Here is a 25,874-nt window from a genome sequence, read left to right on the forward strand (position 1 = left end):
ACTGTTGAAGTCCACATTGATGTGCTGGGGTTGAAGTGTTCCGAGGCGGAAGATGAGACGTTCTTCCTCCAGGCGTCTGGTGGTGAGGGAGCGGTGGAGAAGGAGGCCCAGGACCTCCATGTCCTTGGCAGAGTGAGAGGGGGAGTTGAAATGTTGGGCCACGGGGCGGTGTGGTTGATTGGTGCGGGTGTCCTGGAGATGTTCCCTAAAGCACTCTGCTAGGAGACCCCAGTCTCTCCAATGTAGAGAAGACCGCATCGGGAGCAAAGGATACAATAAATGATATTAGTGGATGTGCAGGTAAAACTTTGATGGATGTGGGAGGCTCCTTTAGGGCCTTGGATAGAGGTGAGGGAGGAGGTGGGCACAGGTTTTACAGTTCCTGCGGTGGCAGGGGAAAGTGCCAGGATGGGAGGGTGGGTTGTAGGGGGGTGTGGGCCTGACCAGGTAGTCACGGAGGGAACAGTCTTTGCGGAAGGGGGAAAGAGGTGAGGAGGGAATCTGGACCATCTCTGACACCTCCCTTCCCTTCCTGGACCTCTCCATTTCCATTAATGATGATTGACTTGACACTGACATTTTTTACAAACCCACCGACTCCCTCAGCTACCTGGATTACACCTCTTCCCACCCTACCTCTTGCAAAAATGCCACCCTGTATTCCCAATTCCTCCGCCTCCACCGTTTCTGCTACCAGGAGGACCAGTTCCACCATAGAACACACCAGATGGCCTCCTTCTTTAGAGACCGCAATTTCCCTTCCCACGTGGTTAAAGATGCCCTCCAACGCATCTCGTCCACATCCCGCACCTCTGCCCTCAAACCCCACCCCTCCAACCATAACAAGGACAGATCGCCTCTGGTGCTCACCTTCCACCCTACAAACCTTCGCATAAACCAAATTATCGGCATTCGCCGATGTTTCCGCCACCTCCAAAAAGACCCCACCACCAGGGATATATTTCCCTCCCCACCCATTTCCGCCTTCTGCAAAGACCGTTTCCTCCGTGACTACCTGGTCAGGTCCTTGCCCCCTACAACCCAACCTCCCATCCTGGCACTTTCCCCTGCCACCGCAGGAACTGTAAAACCTTTGCCCACACCTCCTCCCTCACCTCTATCCAAGGCCCTAAAGGAGCCTTCCACATCTATCAAAGTTTTACCTGCACATTCACTAATATCATTTATTGTATCTGTTGCTCCCGATGCGGTCTCCTCTACATTGGGGAGACTGGGCGTCTCCTAGCAGAGGGAACATCTTCGGGACACCCGCACCAATCAACCACACCGCCCCGTGATCCACCATTTCAACTCCCCCTCCACTCTGCCGAGGACATGGAGGTCCTGGGCCTCCTTCACCGCCGCTCCCTCACCACCAGACGCCTGGAGGAAGAACGCCTCACCTTCCACCTTGGAACACTTCAACCCCAGGGCTTCAATGTGGTTCAATGTGGACTTCAACAGTTTCCTCATTTCCCCTTCCCCTACCTCACCCTAGTTCCAAACTTCCAGCTCAGCACTGTCCCCATGACTTGTCCGGACTTGTCCTACCTGCCTATCATCTTTTCTACCTATCCACTCCACCCTTTCCTCTCTGACCTATTACCTTCATCCCCTCCCCCACTCACCCATTGTACTCTATGCTACTTTCTCCCCACCCCCACCCTCCTCTAGCTTATCTCTCCACGCTTCAGGCTCATTGCCTTTATTCCTGATTTGGCTTTTGCCCGAAACTTCGATTTCGCTGCACTTTGGATGCTGCCTGAACTGCTGTGCTCTTCCAGCACCACTAATCCAGAATATGCTGCAAAAATGATTATCTGGCCATTGGAAAATTCAGGACAAATGGTTCCTACTTTATTCGTGAGAATTCTTCCATGTGGTTGGTCACTTAGCCTGCTTGATGATACACTGGTGTTCCACAGATCACTGGTGCCATAATCAAATTGACATCAAGAAAATTGAAATCCAGCCAGGGATCTCTTTCAAATGAGTAGCATGTGCAATCGCAGTCAGAGTTTCTGTTAATGGGATGTAAGCCAGTAGAGGGCACACTACACCACTGGACTTAGAGGATACAGAAACGTTAAGGAAGAATTTTTGAAAGGCACTTTGCTTTAAGCAAAAGCGGATATTTCCTGTTGTGCAATAGGATTTATTTCAATCATTCATAGCGTAAAGTGACTAGACTGTAGCAACGATTGAAAAACAGTCCATCTTTTCTACCAGAGTATCTGACAGAAAGGACATATACACAGGTAGCTGTGGCATCAGGATTTCATTTGTTTTATCATGGCAATGCAGTAACTAAGAACACGATTAATCTCAATCACATGCTAATTATGTTGACATAGTATACATAGAAGGCAAGAAACATTAAAATTATAGCAAAATGATTGTGGAGCATTGGACTAACACAAATTAATTCTTGGATCATCTATTGTTCTGAATGTTTCAGCATTCATTTAGGATTTTGTTTTAGTTATAGGCGGTGGAAATCTTACAGCAGTCAGATGCATCAATATATACAAATCTCTCCTAATTCTCCTTGATAGATACAAGAGCTAGGGTTTCTGGTTTCTTTTTGATTGGAGTCTGGAGCACTTGAATATTAGCCAAAGTCAATGACAGTTCCTTCATGTTGATCGGATCCAGAGATTGAATCCTTTCACCAAATAGCTAATAGTGTCAGGTACTTCTGCATTAACAGAGACTGATCAAAGGTTCCACTAGCAAACACTGGAAACATAACTCCCCTGGCATTCAGCAGCCCATCTACCCTGCCAAACGTGAAGCAGACTGATATTGTTCATGACTTGGGATTTTTGGATCTCTTGACTGGGCAGCTAAGCACCTGTGTAAGATATTGGAGCTGAGTGGCTGTTGTCTGGGCTTCACCACTAATTGAATGCACTCAATCAAATTATCAGTTTAGGATGTAAGGAAATGTGTCATGCAGAGGCAGTGAGTTCAAAGCACTGTTTGTTGTGTGGAAACGAGAAAGTTGCAATACTTGTTAATTACATTGATATTTATTAATTGTAATGATACTGTAATTGAATAGAACAACTTGAGTTGAATAAAACCTTTAATCATAGTGAACTGGTTGAAATCAGCAGAAGCTGATTAAATCATGTGTTGGGAAGAAGTTCTATATGACAAACCAACAGCCAATCATTGAATCAAAGAAGTTCATGTGCTCTTTTGAAACTTACATTCTGTGTGTTAATGTCTGACAGAAGTCCCACATAGATGCGTTCAAAAAAGTGAACAGGAGACACATATCAGGAGGGAATGCACAAAGAAAGAAAACAGAACAAAGGAATCAACTACGAGTTTCTGGTGAACAAAATCAAGATGATCCCTGTCATTGATCATGTGACTTACAACAAAGTCATCACTGTGTATGCAATCCAGAGTGGAATCGCTGTGAGCATGCATTAAATGAGTCTGCAGTGTAGGTGGAATGTGAAATGTGTTTTATCACAGGAAGTTCAAATTGGATGTTTGTTTTATTTGTTCATAGGATGTGGGCATCAGTTGCTAGGCCAGCATTTATTGCCTATCCTAAACTTCCTTGAGAAACAAATGAAGAGCTGCTTCCTTGAACTGCTGCAGTCCATGTGTTACAGCTGCATGCACAGTGATACCAGCAAGGGAGTTCCAAGAATTTGACACAGCACCAGTGATGGAATAGTTTCAACTCAGGATACTATGTCACTTGGAGGAAAAGTGTGTTCTCATGCATTTGCTAGTATTGTCCTTCCAGAGATCAAGGTTTGGAAAGTGCTGTAAAAGAAGTATTGGTGAGTTGATGATGACATGATTTGGCCATTCAAAACACATATAAAAGAAACCTATTTATATTTGCATGGAAGATTGCTTGTGCATGTCCTTGAATTTGAACAGAATTGCTTTGAAACATGCTGCCAGTCAAGAATACCTCTCTCACTGCAGTGCTTGAGTCGGGAACATTACCCAGAAGAAATGAGATCTCACTCCTCACTTCAGGGACAGGTCCTGGATGTTTTGGAGGACAAGTTGATGGAGAGAAGGAAATGAAGTCTTCTTATCAGTTGACCACCACAGGAGGCCAGACCACTGGACCGAGCCATGCTGGATAGAAAGAGCAGTCTGGACACAAATTGTATTGAACCGATGCTCAACAGTACAGCAAGAAAGCTGATGATCTTCTTTGCCCTGCAGCAGTGAAAGCACTAGAATGTTTTCTCTGCTTCCCCTGCTCCTTGGGTGGGTAGTGAGGGCCATCACTCGCTCAAACTCTTCCACTGCACTACAATCCTCACTGTTATATACATCATGACCACTCAATGACTCTCACTCATTGCATCCTCCAAAGTTACGAACTGTCTCTGCACCTCACCCTGTCTCCGTGCTTCCTCCTCACTCAATGGGGACACTTTATCAGCTCTCCTGCTCATGCATTCCCATTGACTGTACTTCAAATGAATTCCATCATAGTTAATTTCTCTCTTTGTCTCAATGTACAAAACACTAGCCCACCCAATCATGGGCTGCCGTAATTCCACGCTGGTTCACACCACCCCAGACTAATGTCTCCACAACATGTCAACTGACCTACCAATAATTCCTAGACTGCTTACATTTGACTTGCAGAACTGATCCTAGCCCAATGCTCAGACTGCAGGGACCTGGTCAGATCATGAGATGGCTAACCATGGCTAAACCCCTGCGTAGGAACTGGATGAGCTGCTTGACGGGGATCTGTGCCAGGGCTTCAACTTTTTACAACATATTTCAACAAACAGATGAGGCAAGTGAAGGCAGGGTCATTAAATTCACTGATAACACCAAGATGGGTGAAAAAGTACATTGCAATCGTGATGTCTGGTAGCTACAGATGGATGTAGTTAAGTTGATGAGTGGGAAAAAAATCTGCCAGATGGAGCATAATGTGGGAAAAGTGAAGCTTTTCATTTTAGCAGAAAGAGTGCAAAAGCAGGGTAACATTTACATTCAGAAAGACTGAGGAAGTCTGAAGTGTAGAGTGATTTCGATGTGCTAATACATGAGTCACAACAGGTTGTTATGTAGGTACATGTCATCAAGATGGTGAATGGAATGCTATCCTTCATTACAAGAGGAATTGAATATAAAAGTAAGAATGTTCTGCTTGAGTTATATAGGGTACTTTTAAGAGCACATTGTGAATACTGTGTGCAGTTTTGGTCTTTTTTAAAATTATCCCTGGGATGTGGGTGTTACTGGCTGGGTCAGCATTTATTGCCTGTCCTTGTTGCCCTTGAGAAGGGTGGGGAGCTGCCTTCTTGAACCACTGCAGTGCACCTGCTGTGGGTTGATCCACAATACCTTTAGGGAAGGAATTCCAGGATTTTGACCCAGTGACAGTAAAGGAATAGTGATATATTTTCAAGTCATGATGGTAAGTAGTTTGGAGAGCAACTTGCAGGTGGTTGTGTTCTCATTTATTAGCTGCCCTTGTCCTTCTAAATGGAAGTAGCTGTTGGTTTGGAAGGTGCTATCTGATGATCTTTGGTGAATTTCTGCAATGCGTCTTATACTTATTGGTGATGGTCATTGCCTGACATTTGAGTGGCATGAATGTTACTTGTCACTTCTTAAACTCAGACTGAATATTATCCAGATTTTGTTACACTTGAACATGGACAGCTTCAATATCTGAGGAGTTTTGAATGATGCTGAACATTGTGCAATTGTCAGTGAACATTCCCACTTCTGACCCTATGATGGATGGAGGGTCATTGATGAAGGTGGTTGAGCCAAACTCTTCCACTGCACTACAATCCTCACTGTTATATACATCATGACCACTCAATGACTCTCACTCATTGCATCCTCCCAAATTCCGAACTGTCTCTGCACCTCACCCTGTCCCCCGCTTGGAGGCTGGGTCAGGAGCAGTACTGGGGTCCAAGATATCTCTCCCAGGCCCTGCTTCTGCCAGGTTGCTTTCTGCATGGAGGCATTCATGCATCTCCTGCAACTACACAGAATCCATAGACCATAGAACATTACTTTGCAATACAGGCCCTTCGATCCTTGATGTTGCACCAATCTGTGAAAGCAATCTGAAACCCACATAACCTACACTGTTCCATTATCATCCATATGTTTATCCAATGACTATTTAAAAGCCCTTAAATTTGGCGAGTCTACTACAGTTGTAACCAGGGCATTCTCTGAGTAAAGAACCTACCTCTGACATCTGTCCTATATCTATCTTCCCTCAATTTAAAGCTATGTCCCCTCATGCTAGCCATCACCATTGAGGAAAAAGGCTCTCACTGTCCACCCTATCTAATCTTGTGATCATCTTGTGTGTCTCTATTGAGTCACCTTTCAACCTCCTTCTCTCTAACGAAAACAGCCTCAAGTCTCCCAGCCTTTCCTCATAAGACCTTCCTTCCATAGCAGACAACATCCTGGTAAATCTCCTCTACACCTTTTCCAATGCTTCCACATCCTTCAAATAATGTGACAACGAGAACTGTACGCAATACTCCAAGTGCGACTGCACCAGAGTTTTGTACAGATGCAACATGACCTCATGACTCTGAAACCCAATCCATCTACTAATGAAAGCTCACATACTATGTGTCTTCTTAACCCCATCAATCTGGGTAGCAACTTTCAGGAGATCTCTGCTCATCCACACTATCAAGAATCTTACCATTTGCCCAGTATTCTGTGTTCCCATTGCTCCTTCCAAAGTGAATCACTTCACACTTTTTCACATTAAACTCCATTTGTCACCTCTCAGCCCAGCTCTGCAGCTTATCTATGCCCCTCTGTAATCTGCAACATCCTTCCACACTATCCACAACGCCACCGATCTTAGTGTCATCCACAAATTTACTAACCCATCCTTCTACACTCTCATCCAGGTCATTTATAAAAATGACAAATAGCAGCAGCCTCAAAACAGATCCGTGGGGTACATCACTAGTAACTGAATTCCAGAATGAACATTTCCCATCAACCACCACTCTTTGTTTTCTTACAACTAGCCAATTTCTGATCCAAACCGCTAAATCACCCTCAATCCCATGCTTTCATACTTTCTGCAATAGCTTATCATGGGGAACCTTATCAAATTATTTCCTGAAATCCATCAACAGCTTTACCCTCATCCATCTGTTTGGTCACCTTCTCAAAGAACTCAATAAGGCTTGTAAGGCACAACCTACCCCCTTCATAAAACCGGGTTGACTATCCATAATCAAACTATTTCTTTCTCGATGATTACAAATCCAATGTTTTATAATCATTTCCAACACTTTACCTACAACCAAAATAAGGCTCACTGGTCTACAATTGTTGAGGATATCTCTACTCCCCTTCTTGAACAAGGGGACAACATTTACTATCCTCCAATCTTCTGACACTATTCCTGTAGATAATGCTGATATAAAGATCAAAGCCAAAGGATCTGCAATCTCCTCCCTGGCTTCCCAGGATATCCTAGGATAAATCCCATCCAGCCAGGTGACTTATCTATTTTCAAAGTTAAAAATCACACAACACCAGGTTGGACTATAACTATCATCTGATGAAGGAGCATCATTCTGAAAGCTAGTGTGCTTCCAATTAAACCTGTTGGACTATAACCTGGTGTTGTGATTTTTAACTTTGTACACCCCAGTCCAACACCGGCATCTACAAATCATAACCAAATCGTGGTCACTGTCACCTACCTCCAAATCTAATACCTGGCCTGGATCATTACCCACTTTCAAATCCAATGTCGTCTCACCTCTTGTTTGATTGTCTACATACTGTGTCAGGAAACCCTCTTGCACACATTGGACAAAAACTGACCCATCTAAAGTACTTGAACTACAGTGTTTCCAATCAATATTTGGAAAGTTAAAATCCCCATAACAACTACCCTGTTACTTTCGCTCTTATCTAGAATCATCTTTACAATCCTTTCCTCTACATCTCTGGAACCTTTCAGAGGCCTATGGTTAATTCCCAACAGGGTGACCTCGCCTTTCCTGTTTCTAACCTCAGTCAATACAACCTCAGTAGTCGAGTCCTCATCAAACGTCCTTCCTGCCACCGTAATACTGACCTTGATTAACAATGGGGAGAAAGTGAGGACTGCAGATGCTGGAGATCAGAGCTGAAAATGTGTTGCTGGAAAAGCGCAGCAGGTCAGGCAGCATCCAAGGAACAGGAGAATCGACGTTTCGGGCATAAGCCAGAAGAAGGTTCCTGAAGAAGGGCTTATGCCTGAAATGTCGATTCTCCTGTTCCTTAGATGCTGCCTGACCTGCTGCGCCTGACTAACAATGTCACACCTCCCCCTCTTTTACCACCTTCCCTGTTCTTACTGAAACATCTAAACTTCAGAACCTGCAAAAATCATTCCTGTCCTTGCTGCATCCATGTCTCCGAAATATAGAATATAGAACTTCGAACAGGACAGCACAGTATAGGCCTTTTGCCAAAGATGTTGTGCTGACCTTTTATCCTACTCTAAGGTCAAACTAACCTACATACCCAACATTTTACGATCTTCCAAGTTACTTAAATGTCCCGAGTGTATCTGGCTCTGCTATCACTGCTGGCAATGCATTCCTGGCACCCACCACTTTCTGTGTGAAGAACCTACCACTTACATCTTCTCTTAAACCTCTTCATTCACCTTAAAATTACACCCCCTCATGATAGCTATTTCTGCCCTGGGGAAAAGTCTCTAGCTAGCCATTGTATTTATGCCTCTCACCATCTTGTAGATCTCTATCGTATCATTCTTCTTCACTCCAATGAGAAAAGCTGTAGCTCTCTCAACCTTTCTTCATAAGACATGCCTTCCAGTCTAGGCATCATCGTGGTAAATCTTGTCTGCACCCTCTCTAAAGCTTTCGCACCCTTCCTATAATGAGGCGACCAGAACTGAACACGGTACTCCATCTTAGCTTCATAATTAGTCCTCACTCTGTTCATGTTTTTTTAGACTCTGACAGCCATTGTGACTCCCATTGTATTTTAGCCCAGAGGGGAGGCAGGCAGCTGATGGAACCTAGCTGAAAAATGTGTTGCTGGAAAAGCACAGCAGGTCAGGCAGCATCCAAGGAGCAGGAGAATCGATGTTTCGGGCATAAGCCCTTCTTCTGGAAGCTTTTCCAGCAACACATTTTTCAGCTCTGATCTCCAGCATCTGCAGTCCTCACTTTCTCCTAGCTGATGGAACCTATCCTTGTTGAGGGTAAGAGATCAGTAATTTTCTTCCTGCACTTGCTAGGATGGTGTTTCACTCAAAAACCTACAGTCAGCTGCCCACTTTCTCAGATCAAGTTAGCAGGGTGTGATGACTTGAGATCTTTTACAGGTCAGCAGGAGATAGCACTGTCCTCTCCTCTCACATCCCATCCATCCATCACCCCCAATCCCTGCCAGCAAAGTGAGGAATTAAATTGCCATCTTGATCACATCTTTTGGGATCACAATGTAGGAAGGCATATGGGTGGCAGTTCCTAGCTTGCAACAGCTGGAATGTCATGGAGCTGCGATTTAATGATGGTGCCAATGGTGTGAACATCATGTAGTAGTGGTGAAAACCTCCATTTTTCCTGCTGTATGATTCCCCAAAGGAGACGCCCAGAGCCTAAGGCTGCATGACTAATAAGCCGAAGACTGATGTTTGCATGAGAAAAGTCAATCTGAGACATGGCAGCCTGGACACCGTGAATCGCATCCTAAAATACCCTTCCACTGAAAATGGGGACATTCAGCTCCACGTCTTGTCCTGAATCTTTTGAATTACATATTAACTCCCTCATAGTTAATATTCTGTTTGACACTTCATTCCACTTGTCATAACATTGTTCTGTTTCTGTTAATTGAAAATCAGTTCTTGAAAAAAATTGCAGCATGTTAGATCTCTGAAAATAAACTGCATTTTTTTGTAAATCATAGCTAGACATTTAGAATGTATCCACATTATATGATTTATGGAAATCATGGGTTCAGAAGGGAAAATGCATTTCCTATTAACACATCCTGCCAGCGAGACTTTTTATTGTGTGCTATATTCTCATTTTCTGAACATTTTCACAGGAGATTGTTTTGCAAATGCAACTGCATATCAGGAGAATATAGCACACCAGAACCAGAAGAATATGTTTGTTTGGATGACTACTGTTTAATTACACACAAATCCATCTGAATCTGTGCCATTAGATTGGCGTTACTGTTTCTTTTTGAGAGTCATTTTTAGTTTGATTTCATTAATTTTTTTTCCTAAGGATCTCTGGTCCTCAATTACCCCTTTGGCACACATGAAATAGACCCAGAATTACTTCAAACAGTAACATGTTCATCTAGCTGTATCAAAGACCTTGCACTTAATGAGCATTTCTAAATGTCATGAATTGAATTATCCATTTGTATAGAACAAACAGATTATCTGTTCATAATATTATGCTTGAGTGGCATTTGTATACCACTTTGAACACTTATGTTGTATTTCTGGTCAAGGAGGCTAGTGAAAGGAGAAAATCTGAATTGGTTAGAAGGATAAGGCTGCATTTTACTTAGAGGGATGGGAAAGAAGCCAACGCTAAGCGCTGAGAGATTGATAATGTCAAGTACTAGCAGATGATTGACAGACCTTAAGTATGAACGACAGGGACTCTGAAAATCAGCAGACCCATGCTTGAATATCTATATATCAGAAAATTAGGAATGCCAAGCACAAGCACACACATAGTAGCCATAACAAATTGTGAACAGAAAATTTTGAAAGGAAATGAAAAGGTGGGTGGCACATTTTCCTAACTGGAAAAAAGATTAGTCAACAAGCAGTAAGTCAAATTGCAATGAAATGAAGCTTACTTTTTTTCTTTAAATAATTTTCATGGCTCAAACTAAATTTGCTGTTTGGTTACATCAAGAATGCACTTGTTATCAGCACCAATATAACTGAATTGTTGAGTGTATACTATATAGTGAAACTTGCATTGAAATAAAAACATGAAAAATATCAAGTATAATTGGAATTGATTTGTTAATGCAGGTTTTGTGATGTAAATAGAGATTTTTTTTGATGAGGCTAGATAAAAGAGAGTGAAGTAGAAATGGATATGAATTTCATGAAGCATTTGTTGAGGTGTCTCTCAAAACAAGTGTAGTGAAAGGATCAGTCAGATGGGGGCAGCACAGTGGCTCAGTGGTTAGCACTGCTGCCTCACAGCGCTAGGAACCCAGATTTGATTCCCATCCTGTGTGACTGCCTTGTGGAGTTTGCACATTCTCCCTGTGTCTGTGTGGGATTTTTCCGGGTGCTCTGGCTTTGTCTTAGAGAACAAAGATGTGCAGGTCATGTGACTTGGCCATGCAAAAGTGCCCATTGTGTTAGGTGCATTCGTCAGGGGTAAAATATGGGAGTGGATTATTCTTCGGAGGGTTGGTGTGGTCTTATTGGGTCTTCCATACTTTAAAGAATCTAACCTAAACAAAATAGGAAATAAAGCAAGAGAAATATGGAGGCCTACAACACAGAAAAAGGGCCTTCACCACATTGAGTCCTTTCCGGTCAAATACAAGCAACTAACACGTACTGAAGTTGCATTTTGATGCTGAAATGATGCGTCAGTGTAAAGGTTTCACTCTGACTAAAGAAGCATTGGAAGTTCTACATTTCAGGGTTCAGTGCTTGGTCCATTTTTGCTCTCTGCAGGTACAGATGATATAGATTTAGGCATTGGTAATAATCTCTCAAAACATGTTTAAGATGTGAAGGCTGGAGGGCTTCCTCAAAAGTGAAGATGTCTTCAAGTAAAGCTATGAAGAAGCATATAGGATTTTTTGAATGATAAACAGGCAGAAGATGGAATTTTCATAAGATATATTTGAGGTAATCAGCCAGAATCTGCTGTCACAGTAATAATGAGTTTAATGGTGCTCACCGCTATTTATTCACAAGTGATTCAGAAACTTCATAGATAGTGCAATTTAAAACTTGCTGTTCTACATATGCTACTCCATGACAAGTTTTTCAAACACATCATCCTGCTGTCAGCCTCACAGTCCAAAATGTGTTGAACAGCACAAGTTGCTGGAATTAAACCTACTTCAGAAAATACAGCTTTGTCAATTCTTATTAAAGTGCTCTTTCTAACAATGTCATAACTCTTAATTATTATCAAGTAACCCCTCTCGTACCGAACATTAACTATTCCAAGCGTGGCATTTTATTCCTTCATGTTCTAAATATTATTGGGGTTTTTGAAACTGCAAAGCTCAGGGCTCAAATTCCCAGCATTCACATTAGTGTTTATTTCTTTAAACTTGTGGTTAAATTTAGTTTTCCTTTCTACTTCTGTTCTACTATTTTTTTCTTATTTCTATTTTGTTCTAAAGAAGGGTCTCTGGACACAAAGTGTCAACTCTGTTTTCACTCCACAGATGCTGCCAGACTTGCTGAATTTTTCCAGCATTTTCTGTTTTTGGTTTCGTTTTCCTTCCTATTTGTTTTCTCTCTTCATTGGATCTTCCTCCCACTCCCTGTATTTCTTTTTCTCTACCTGATTTAATATTTAATTGATGCTCCCAAGTTAAGCTATCAACTCAATCTTTGCACTATTAATTTCATAATCCTTCAATAAGATTAGTTAAGGTGAAATTTAGTTACCGTATATACTTGAGTAATAGTCAATCTCGTGTAAAAGTCAAACCCCTATTTTTGACTAAATAATTTGGAATTTTGCATATATCTCATGTAAAAATCAACCCTAGTTCTTCACAGATAACAGATCAACAGGATGTGCTGGTCGTCACGTCCTGTTCCAGTTTCCAGTCTGCCGGTTGTTCCACTCTGCTCCTGGTCTTCCAGTCTGCTGGCCGTTGTGTTCTGTTCCGGGTTTTCAGAATTACTATAAGCCATTGTTTTTCTTCTTTATTCACTTAGAGATAAATTGGGCTTCTGCTAATGATGTGGTATGAATTTTGACGGGAATGAATTTCAGGCCCTCAAAAGTAGCATCCATGTAATATTCGACCCCATAAATTTAACCTTCAAAAGTAGTCAAACAATTTGACCATTACTCAATTATATATGGTACTTGCCCTATTTTGTCTGGTCCTGACACCTAGTTTCCTCTACTTTGATATCTTGATATGCAAAAAATTAAAATGCTAACATGTGTAGAGGGTGGCACGGTGGCACAGGGTTTAGCACTGCTGCCTCACAGTGCCAGAGACCTGGGTTCAATTACCGTCTCAGGCAGCTGACTGTGTGGAGTTTGCACGTTCTCCCCGTGTCTGTGTGGGTTTCCTCCAGGTGCTCTAGTTTCCTCCCACAATCCAAAGATGTGCAGGCCAGGTGAATTGGCCATGCTCAATTGCCCTTAGTGTTAGGTGAAGGGGTAAATGTTTGGGTGGGTTGCGCTTTGGAGGGTCGGTGTGGACTTGTTGGGCCGAAGGACCTGTTTCCACACTGTAAGTAATCTAAAAAAGACTGCCTTATGGCAATTGTTGCTGGATGGCTTTCAACTCTTAATTAAGGCCCACAACATTATTGGGGAAAAATCCAGAAAAAACAATACTGAGTAATTTAGATGAATAGAGACTGGCAAGCTCAAACAGAGCCATGAGAGATCAATAAGAGCACGGAGAAGATGCAGAACTACCTTTGGCATGAATGGAGGTCCAGAAAGGGAACTCTTTTTCACTTAAACTGGGGCGAGGGGGCTTTTCATTCTTTTAGACAGCCACTAACCTAGCGTAAATATAGAAAATTCTGGCAGTACTCAGCAGGTTATGCAATACCTGTGGAAAAAAACAGAATTACCTTTCAAGTTTGACAAATAGTCATCACCTGAACTATTAATTCTGTTTTACTCTCTCCACAAATGTTACCAGACCTGCTGTGTTTTACAGAATTTTCTATTTTTATTTTAGATTCCCAGTATTCATAGGTACTGCTTCCATTGTGTATTCAGCTGGGAGTGGCTTTCTTGGGTTAAAGTGCATTAGAGATCCCGTTGTCTGATTTGGACCCATTGTCATGGGGTCCCTGACAGGTATCAAGCCACCAAACTGCAATCAGCAGTTAAAATGATGGCCAACTGGACTTCAGTGAAAATGGATTCAAAAGGCAATATGCTTCAATTTATAGGCCCTCCCAACCCTTCACTCATCCTGTTATATACAGGTAGTGCGGATTAAAATTAATTCCCAAATGTTAATTGTGAACTTTTATATTGCAATATTTGCAGTACAAAAATATGTGACTCTATTATTGCAGCAAGTGTAAACTTTATAAACAGAAATCAAAAATATTAGCAACACTAACAATATCTTACTCGTAAACTGTTGTCCAGCCATTTTCATTGTTCTTTGTTGCTAGCAGACCGGTGTTGCCATGGTATGTCATCATTGCTAAGTCAAGGCCCTTGGCAGATACTCTTTTCAAGGCCCCATTGTTGCTGATAGTGAGCCAATATACCTGACCACCAGGCACCACGAGCCAGAGAGGTACACCATTAGCATCTCTCCGAATATGTAGTGAATCACCATTGTTGCCAGTGATGGAGCTAAGATCACCCTCACTGGTGTAGCTGAAGTTGTAAACATAGTCCCCTGTTATTAGATTCAAGGTATTCAAGTGGGTCCCATTAACATTCAAGAGATACAGCTCTTGATCTGCTGGTGAAGCCACTTCATATACATTCAAGTGATTGTAGCGTGGTTTATTCCTGCTCACAGCTCGGATGCGGATATTGGCAAGGTCCGCTATATATAATGTGCCATCTGGAGAAACAGCCAAGGAGGTTGGTGTTTTCAACTTTGCATCCTTGGCATAGCTGCCATCACCTAGGGAAGAAAGGAGATATGATGATATTAATAATCTAAATCATGAACTAGGGACCATTGGAATAAATCTTAGCATCCATGAAAACCTGATGATATATTTTGGAGAAAAGTAGAGTTCACAGGAAATGCCTCTAACTCATTCAAAGCTACAGTCCTTTCTGTTCTTTTACCCATCCCCAGCAAACACCCAGTGCTTCACATCAGCTGTAGAGGACCAGTTTATTCTATAGCTATTACTTTGAGAATCTGTTTAGATTATGATTAATAAGTATCAGCTTTTCTATTCTTCTTCTCAGGAAGGCATATTCTGGATTAGTGGTGCTGGAAATGCACAGCAGGTCAGGCAGCATCCGAGGAGCAGAAAAATCAAAGTTTTGGGCAAAAGCCCTTCGTCAGGAATAAAGGCAGAGAGCCTAAAGGGTGGAGAGATAAATGAGAGGAGGGTGGAGGTGGGGAGAAAGTAGCATAGAGTACAATAGGTGTGTAGGGGTGGGGATGAAGGTGATAGGTCAGGGAGGAGGGGGCGAAGGTAGCAAAGAGCACAATGGGTGGATAGGGGTGGGATAAAGGTGGTAGGTCAGAGAGGAGGATGGAGTGGATAGGTGGAAAAGAAGATAGGCAGGTAGGACAAGTCATGGGGACAGTGCTGAGCTGGAAGTTTGGAATTAGGATGAGGTGGGGGAAGGGGAAATGAGGAAACTATTGAAGTCCACATTGACACCTGCACCAATCAACCACACCGCCCTGTGGCCCAACATTTCAACTCCCCCTCCCACTCTGCCGAGGACATGGAGGTCCTGGGCCTCCTTCACCACCGCTCCCTCACCACCCGACGCCTGGGGGAAGAACTCCTCATCTTCCACCTTGGAACACTTCAACCCCAGGGCATCAATGTGGACTTCAACAGTTTCCTCATTTCCCTTCCCCCACCTCACTCCCGTTCCAAACTTCCAGCTCAGCACTGTCCCCATGACTAGTCATACCTGCCTATCTTCTTTTCCACCTATCCACTCCACCCTCCTCTCTGACCTATCATCTTCATCCCACCCCCATCCATCCATTGTACTCTTTGCTACCTTCCCCCACCCTCCTCCCTGATCTATCACCTTCATCCCCACCCCCACTCACCTATTGTACTCTATGCTACTTTCTCCTCCTCCGTCCCACCCCCCACCCCCTCCTCTCATTTATCTCTCCACCCTTCAGGCACTCTGCCTGTATTCCTGATAAAGGGCTTTTGCACAAAATGTCGATTTTACTGCTCCTCAGAAGCTCCCTGAACTGCTGCGCTTTTCCAGCACCACTAATCCAGAATCTGGTTTCCAGCATCTGCAGTCATTGTTTTTACCTTCTCTGGAAGGCAGTTGACTATTACTAAAGGTAGGAAAGTAGAGCAGGTCCTGTATCTGCAACAACTAAAAGAGGATCAAACCCCATGCTGTTGGCACCAATCTGATCCAGGCACCCACCCAGTTAACTTTGTCCTGTTGTGGGATATAGGTAAAGTCGTGTTACTTCTGCAATCATATTTACTTATGCAAGGTAAATGCATTCGCACCAGTGTATAATTGTTTCAGCCAAGAGCTAAGTCAACAAGAATGGAAACTATGTGAAGGAAATACATAATTGTTTTTGTATTAGCTGAAATGTGCCTGCAAAGAATGATAGAAGTTACAGACAAATAGATAAGGTGCTGTGAGGGGAGGGGGTTAAGCTAGATATGCTTGTACAAACGGTAGTTATAAGCATCTGTTTCCCACTTCTACAAAAACAAGAACAAACCACAATCAAGAAGTCATAAGGGCATAACAAGTAAGGGAGGATATACCTAACAATGGCCCACAGCAGGATGTCGTTAAACAGCTTTGTGAGGCCAGAAATAAACATTTTGTCACAGACAAGGCTGGATAAGGCAAGAGATGAACAAGAGTAATGGGCGCCGGTCTTAGAGAGGTGGGTGATGTAAACAGAGGAGGAGCAATGGGAGGAGAGAATGGAAACCAAATTTCATAAATGTTGTGTACTAGTTTGAAGTCAGTGTGTGTGTGTCCCTGCCTTGTGGACAGTGGACACCACACCCTCTTGCAAGAGTAAAATAAATGACACTGCTGATTCAGATCTTGTCTCGGACTAAAATTATTAAGTGAGTGAGCTTTGTTTCTCACACTGTTGCTGTGACCACATGCATATTATCATCCATAACAACGAACAGTGATTGTCAAGGCCTTTCTTGCCATAACATGGCTGACCAGGAATCTCTCTCACTGCTGCTACCTACTATCGGCATCTGATTGAAGTATTTACAGGTTGATACTCAAGCGGTGTGGCTGCGTTTGGAATGTGTTAAGAATTTGACCATCAAATTCTAGAGCAGGACTTGAAACTAACTCTTCTGGTCCCTACTTTCATGCTTTCTTTACTATTTATGGCTTTTAGAATTTAGCCACTTGCAATTTTCTAAGTGTGGACACTTGCTGGGGGCCAGAATGGCGACTGGTAGCAGAACACAAAATGTTCATTCTTTTGGTGAAAAGCTGAACAGCAAACATCAGCAGGTTATTTGACATTTTAATGGGAATCGCAATCAAACTCGATATTAAATTTGGCTAAGAGCGTTTCAGTGCAGACATCAGGGCCCTGGCCTGCTATTTCCTTCATTCCACACAGGGGCTGAAGCCAATTCTGTTGGATCAAGTACATTATTAGTACTTCAACTAGTTCTGCAGCAGCTTACTGAAAAATTATGAGAGTATACCTTATGATATAGAAATATTTCATTGAGAGTGAGGATGATAGCAAGAAATTGTTTTGATTTGATAATCCTCATGGTCATAATCACAGAGCCCACTGTTATGAACGTTGTGCTTACTGGTAAGAATAGCTATTTCAATAGTCTATCAGAGTATGTCTGTGAACCATTTGGAGCAAAGACTTGCATACAAGTGACAACCTTCAGGTGGGATAAAGGAGAGATTGTATACAGCGTTGTGAAATGTGGTGAACAAACCACCATTTATATTTGGCTGCAATATTAACACAGGCTACAGCCAATGGAAAATTTCATCTCCTTGCTTATAAATGATACATAACTACGCTAACAGATCTGCTATACGAAGTATTGCAGCTTTTAATTTGAAATTTGAGGCGTAATTATTTTTCTACGGTTAGAAGGAGATACAACTCAGCAATGTCTATAAGTAGCTGAAACCCACAGGCAATATTTTATCAAACTTACTGCATTATATCACCTACAGTACAAAGAAATCTGTTTCACTCTTTGACAGTTTCATGCCAGTCATTTAAAATAGACCACAACTCTACATCATGGAAATACAATCACAACGCTGTTTCAATTTTATTCCCTCTTCTTCTGTTTCATTCTGTATACACAACCAGTCCTCTAGCACTTCTGACTAACTAGCCATTCTTTATATGTCAACCCCAAAGGCATATGCTGACAGCTGCTTAAATGAGGATGGCATGACAGATGAACCTGATCCTGTTCCTACCTGTTGTTCAAGCACAAACATTACACTGTACGGATCACTGGACAGAAATCAGGAGCAGCAAACCCTTCTATGTATCACCCACTACTGTCATGCTAGTTGACAGCAGTTTACACAGCATGTTCCACGTATTGAATTTGGAGCATTCTAGTCATATATGTAAGCATGGGAACAAGATGGGATCAATTTCCATAAAGAACTAATTGTGGGGTGCGCTGGTTAATTCTCACTTTTGTAAAATTATGCGTGGGGTGAGACAACCATGTGGTCAGGGATAAGGAAGAGTGAGAATGGAGTGATACAAAAGATAAATTCAAAAAATAATGAGAACAACAAGTGATAAATGGATGCCTTTGTCTTCTAATACGTAACAAAAATCTAAATAGTTTGGCAAGTTGCTTACAATGTAATATCTTCACTCTAATACTCTTTTATAATCTGATTATGTGCAAAGTCATCATTTCTATAACAGATATAATAACTGATTCCCCTGAATCTCATCTGTAAGTTCTTAAACCATGTGAGAAGTAGTAATGATCTACTACGTGCTACCTCCTTATTTCAAGTAAATTTCCTAACATGCAGAAGCCATTTGCAAAGGATTTGGGGTAGTTGGATGAATTTCAAGCTCCTCTTTCCAAGAATAAAGAGGACACTACAAAAGGACCTTATCAATTCCACCTAGGTTCTCAGGATTGGCAACTGTTGAATCACTAGAAATACTGGGCTGCAGCTATGGCCTAGTTTTAACATTTAAAGGGGAATATATTCTTATGCTTGTGAAACAAATAAAATTTGAGAATCTGTTTGATGGATTCAGTGTAAAATAAATTATTGCAGTGACATCATTAAAACATTAAGAAATGTTAACATCAACAAATGAAATTCAATATTGCATTCAACCTTATACATTGTAAACTTAACTCCAAAAGGGGATTATTTTAATTCTAAATTTTGATTATTATGATGTGGAAATACTTATGACTATATAAATACTTATTAGAAGAAAAGCAATTCTCAGAACTAAGATCATGATCTTTGTCCACAATAGTTTTGGCGTTTCCAAAATGTGACAAACTTAATCAACATTAATTCTTCTCCACTACAATGTTCAATAGATCCAGCTTTAAAAATATAGTGGGATAATTCTGTACTGCCACCTGTGTCTTCTGTCCAAATAACCAGAAAAAATCTGATCAAAATAAATGGATACTGAGAAAGAACATTATGGATTAAAAAGATCCAAACTACTCAACTGTTTTTTTAAACTGGGCAATTTAATTATAAATTTATCTCCATAAAAATATGCAATAACATGTTACACTGCTGTTGACAGTAAAGTAACAACTATCATAGATTCTGATGTGATCATTATGAATGTTTGAACCAACCATAATTCATCTTTTTGAAGCTCAAAGTGGGAAGGAAAGGAGAATGGGGAAGAGATTGTAGTTAGGATAGTCTGATGGGAAATAGTTTCACAGAGAAAAAGTGAGAATTTTTTAACCAGATTGAAAGAATATTTCCAATTACTGTGTGAATTGATGAAAACAAAAGCATTTCTTGTTTTTATTGTTGGATAATAAACATTTGCCATTTAGTTTTTCATTTCCCAAATTATTGGATTATTCATAACTAGAATTTCCATTGATAGGAATGGACCTCATTCAACAAATAAGTACTTTCAGCCACTCAATTCATTTCATAGAAGTGTAACTAAACATTATACGGCTTATTAAGCATAAACTTTAGCATGGACATGTTGAGAAGGAAAGCGAGTAAATGCAATGTAACCACAAATCACTGGATTACTAAATAGTTTCTTAACAAATTTTGACTGATTACAGCATTACCTGAGAAACAGTTGCAGTTGGGATCAATCTTGCAGTCACATTCTGTTGATGTGCCTGCAAATATGAAGATCTCACCATTGGTAGTGACCTGTTGTATGCGGTTGATCTTTCTCTCATCTGTCTCTGCTATGTACAGTACTCCACTGTGAGAAACAGCAATAGCTCTGGCTGACTCCAAAGTAGAGTGAATAGCCACTTTGCTCATTGGAAAATGGTTGATGCCTGGTACCTGGCAGTGGATAGGCCGGCCTGCGACAATCCGCACACGACTGGTTTCTGAAACCTGCAGTACAATGTTGTTGTCGAGCACATAGAGCGAATTATCAATGGGGTTAACAGCAAGGTCAGTCGGCCATTCAAGACGCACCTGTGAAGAGAAATAATTTGGACTTGAAATGTTCAATGAACTGTTTCAGGACAACAAATTTTGCTGTCCATTTTTTGAAAAGCTATTTGAGCAAATGGCAACTGTGGATTTTCTTTCAATATTTGTTCATAAATCTTTCAATTATCTACAGACAGATTTTTTTTCAATACTCTTGACAAATTCTGACTGTTACAATCGCCTGGTACTTGTGCATCAGATCCATAACTTTTGGAAATGTCAATATTATATGGATCTGAATCTTTTTTAGCTTATTTAACTAACTCTAATACTCTTAGTACTAAATATCCTTTGAAAGGGAGTAGGAAAGTTCATTCTGAAGTGTGAGAGAAAATGATTTGAAATTTAAAAGCAACAAGCATTCAATTTTGAGAAACAACTGAAGTTACATAAGCTAAAAAATGCATTTTTAAGCAAAGTGAGAGATTCTAAGTAGTTCAGATCACGTTAGTCATCTGAGCATATATAACTGACCATTATAAGTCTGAGCTTCTGCAGGAAACAAAATGATTGTTTACCCAAATCTGATTCCCTTTATGTGGCTGTGGTACAGCTGGATATGAACTATTACCAAACATCAGCTCATGTTGTAAATTATTTGAATTAGGAATTTAATGTTAATATCTTTTCAATGGAAAAAAAATTGTTATGTCAATATTTCATTCCTTCAGCCATCATCTATTGTTTATAAACTGGTCTTAACTGTCAACTATTTATGAGTTAAAAAATTTACTTCATCTCTTACTTCTTTTTACCTTGTTGGTGATTTGAAAAGGGAGTCCGTTATGAATTTGATGTGAATGCATCCAAAATTATAAAATTTAAACTTTATTATGTATGTATGTACAGCAACAAAAATATTCACAGTTCCTCTCCTAAATTTGGCTATAAATGAAACATATGGAAATAAGACAAGTTAATGCTCACTTGAGTCATCTAATAATGATTGAAATAAGAAAGGTACTAAACAGAGGATAAAAATTACAAAAATGACAATTAACCAGATGGAAACATTTTTATGTAACTGTAAAATTGTGCCAGTGTTAAGAGGTCATTTTAAATTAACAGTCAATAGGCAGAAAATCCACCTCAGAATGTCTAAGTGTTATTTATGGTTAAGCATTGAATAGATGCAGAAACGGGTTGTTCTGAGCAGTGAAGGAAGCAAATGACTGGAGGCAATTGAGTTACACTGTAATTGAAACAGATTGAAAATGAATAATGACAGGGTTCTTAAAGTAATCCAAAAAGAAAAGGGGAATTGTATATTGCAAGCTCATCATTCGAGAGTCAAAGTTGTTGCTATTTGAAAAGTAATATGCAAGTCAAGTCAAAAGAACACCATAGTTAGATAGAACATAGAACATAGAACAGTACAGCACAGAACAGGCCCTTCAGCCCATGATGTTGTGCCGACCTTTGATCCTCATGTATGCACCCTCAAATTTCTGTGACCATATGCATGTCCAGCAGTTTCTTAAATGACCCCAATGACCTTGCTTCCACAACTGCCGCTGGCAACGCATTCCAAGCTCTCACAACTCTCTGTGTAAAGAACCCACCTCTGACATTCCCTCTATACTTTCCTCCAACCAGCTTAAAACAATGACCCCTCATGTTAGCCATTTCTGCCCTAGGAAATAGTCTCTGGCTATCGACTTTATCTATGCCTTTCATTATCTTGTATACCTCAATTAGGTCCTCTCTCCTCCTCCTTTTCTCCAATGGAAAAAGTCCGAGCTCAGTCAACCTCTCTTCATAAGATAAGCCCTCCAGTCCAGGCAGCATCCTGGTAAACCTCCTCTGGAGAGGGCTCATGCCCGAAACGTCGATTCTCCTGCTCTTTGGATGCTGCCTGACCTGCTGCGCTTTTCCAGCAACACATTTTCAGCTCAAACCTCCTCTGAACCCTCTCCAAAGCAACCACATCTTTCCTATAATAGGGCGACCAGTACTGGACGCAGTATTCCAAGTACGGTCTAACCAAAGTTTTATAGAGCTGCAACAAGATCTCACAACTCTTAAACTCAATCCCCCTGTTAATGAAAGCCAAAATACCCTATGCTTTCTTAACAAATGTATCCACTTGGGTGGCCTTTTTAAGGGATCTATGTAGCTGCACACTAAGATCCCTCCGTTTATCCACACTGCCAAGAATCCTATCCTTAATCCTGTACTCAGCTTTTAAATTCGACCTTCCAAAATGCATCACCTCACATTTATCCAGATTGAACTCCATCTGCCACCTCTCAGCCCATCTCTGCATCCTGTCAATGTCCCACTGCAGCCTACAACAGCCCTCTATACTGTCAACGACACCTCCAATCTTTGTGTCGTCTGCAAACTTGCTGACCCATCCTTCAATCCCCTCATTCAAGTCATAAATAAAAATTACAAACAGTAAAGGCCCAAGGACAGAGCCCTGTGGAACACCACTCACCACAGACTTCCAGGCAGAATATTTTCCTTCTACTACCACTCACTGTCTTCTATTGGCTAGCCAATTCTGTATCTAGACAGCTGAGTTCCCCTGTATCCCATTCCTACTGATCTCCTGAATGAGCCTACCATGGGGAACCTTATCAAATGCCTTGCTGAAGTCCATATACACCACATTCACAGCTCGACCCTCATCAACTTTTCTAGTCACATCCTCAAAGAACTCGATAAGGTTTGTGAGGCATGACCTGCCCTTCACAAAGCCGTGCTGACTGTATTTAATCAAGCCATGCTCTTCCAGATGGTCATAAATCCTATCCCTCAGAATCCTTTCTAACACCTTGCAGATGACAGACGTGAGACTTACTGGTCTGTAATTGCTGGGGATTTCCCTATTTCCTTTCTTGAAGAGAGGAATTACATTTGCCTCTCTCCAGTCCTCAGGTATGACTCCAGTGGAGAGTGAGGATGCAAAGATCTTCGCAAGTGGCGAAGCAACTGCATTTCTTGTTTCCCGAAGCAGCCGAGGACAAATTTGGTCCGGGCCTGGAGACTTGTCAATCTTAATGTTTGATAAGATTTTCAGCACGTCAGCTTCCTCTATCTCTATCCATTCCAGCATGCACACCTGCTCTTCAAAGGTTTCATTCACTACAAAGTTCATTTGTTTCATAAAATCAGAAGCAAAAAACTCATTTAGGGCTTCCCCTACCTCCTCAGACTCCACACACAAATTCCCTATGCTACCCCTGATCGGCCCTACTCTTTCTCTGACCATTCTCTTATTCCTCACATAAGTGTAAAATGCTTTTGTATTCTCCCTAATCTGTTCTGCCAAGCCTTTCTCGTGCCCCCTCCTGGCTCTCCTCAGCCATTTTTGATCTCCTTCCTCACCTGCCTGTAATCCTCGAGAGCTGAGCTTGACCCTAGCTTCCTCCACCTTATGTAAGCTACCTTCTTCCTTTTGACGAGAAGCTCCACTGCTCTCATCATCCAAGGTTCCTTTATCTTACCCCTTTTTGCCTGTCTCAGAGGGACATATTTATTCATCACTCACAACAACTGTTCCTTAAACAGTCTCCACATGTCTATAATGCCTTTACCATGGAACAATTGCTCCCAGTCCATGCTTCCTAACGCATGTCTAATTGCATCATAGTTTCCTCTTCCCCAATTCAATATCCTCCCATTTTGCCTAATCCTCTCCTTCTCCATAGCTACGTAGAATGTGAGGCAGTTGTGGCCACTATCACCAAAATGGTCTCTCACCACAAGATCTGATACCTGCCCCGGCTCGTTTCCGAGCACCAAGTCAAGAATGGCCTCTCCCCTCATAGGCCTGTCAACGTACTGAGTTAGGAAACCCTCCTGAGCATACCTTACAAAAACAGCTCCATTCAAATCTTCTGCTCGAAGGAGGTTCCAATCAATATTGGGAAAGTTAAAGTCACCCATTACAACAACCCTACTACGTCCACACTTTTCCAAAATCTGTTGACCTATGCTTTCTTCAATCTTCCTGCTGCTATTGGGGGGGCCTGTAGTAAACCCCTAATGAGGTGACTGCTCCCTTGCTGTTACTAATTTCCACCTATACTGACTCAGTAGGCAGATCTTCCTCGACAATGATTGCTTCTGTAGCTGTGATAACCTCTCTGATTAGTAGTGCTACACCCCCTCGTCTTTTTCCCCCCTCCCTATTCTTTTTAAATGCTCTAAACCCTGGAACATCCAGCAACCATTCCTGTCCCTGAGAAACCCATGTCTCTGTTATGGCCACAACTCTGTGGGCGGCATGGTGGCACAGTGGTTAGCACTGCTGTCTCACAGCGTCTGAGACCCGAGTTCAATTCCCGACTCAGGCGACTGACTGTGTGGAGTTTGCACGTTCTCCCCGTGTCTGCGTGGGTTTCCTCCGGGTGCTCCGGTTTCCTCCCACAGTCCAAATATGTGCAGGTCAGGTGAATTGGCCATGCTAAATTGCCCATAGTGTTAGGTAAGGGGTAAATGTAGGGGTATGGGTGGGTTGCGCTTCGGCGGGTCGGTGTGGACTTGTTGGGCCGAAGGGCCTGTTTCCACACTGTAAGTAATCTAATCTAATCATAACACCAGATATTGCAATGAAATTAACAGATGCAAATCCAGGAATTGTTACAACCCATCTTTGTACTGGGAAGCATGGGGTAAATTATTTCTCAGGATTCAGAGAGAAAACAAATGCAATTGCATTACCGTAGAATCCCAGTGGCTCTGAAATGAACTATATAGTAAACAAAAAGTAATCCAAAGTCAAAACATTTCTTTAAGATTTTGAGATTGTCTACCTCCATTAAAATGCATGTCTGTGAAGATCTATTGGTGTTATCACTAGACTATTAATCCCGAGACCCTGGGAATGTTTTGGGGACACAAGTTTGAATCTCGCTGTGACTGATGGTAGAATGTGAATCCAGTAAAATTCTGGTGTCGAGAGTCTAATGATGACCATGAAATCGGTGTTCACTGTTTGGAAAGCAAACAAATGTCCTTTTAGCAAGGAATCTACCATCCTTACCTGGTCTGGCTACATGTGACTCATGACCACAACAATGTGGTTGACATTTCACTGCGCTCTGGGGCAATTAGGAATGGATAGTGAATGCTGGCTTACAGTGACGCACACATGCCATGAATGAAGAATAATACTTACTATCATTGAACCTCACAATACTCATTATCATACCAGGCCACAAGAGTACTGTTATTTGAAACTTCAGTGAAGTTTATATACAGCATGACTTAATTACAAATCCCCTTAACATTGTTTATCCTCGTGGTCAACTATGGCAAGATCAAGTGCTGATT

At 41.7% G+C, this 25,874-nt stretch overlaps 1 protein-coding gene across 3 annotated transcripts in view; it reads right to left on the reverse strand.

The window, feature by feature from the left end:
* tenm1 (teneurin transmembrane protein 1) overlaps positions 1 to 25,874 on the reverse strand; it is an 833,960-nt gene that overhangs the window by 61,976 nt on the left and 746,110 nt on the right. For all 3 annotated transcript variants that reach the window (XM_060832118.1, XM_060832119.1, XM_060832117.1), the window contains 2 exons: positions 20,207 to 20,573; positions 14,337 to 14,847 (listed from right to left, as the gene is read on the reverse strand). In XM_060832118.1, coding sequence (XP_060688101.1) covers positions 14,337 to 14,847; positions 20,207 to 20,573 — 878 coding nt within the window. The remainder of the gene's footprint in view (positions 1 to 14,336; positions 14,848 to 20,206; positions 20,574 to 25,874) is intronic.

The sequence above is a fragment of the Hemiscyllium ocellatum genome, chromosome 11 (genome assembly GCF_020745735.1).
Source record: "Hemiscyllium ocellatum isolate sHemOce1 chromosome 11, sHemOce1.pat.X.cur, whole genome shotgun sequence".
NCBI lineage: Eukaryota > Metazoa > Chordata > Chondrichthyes > Orectolobiformes > Hemiscylliidae > Hemiscyllium > Hemiscyllium ocellatum.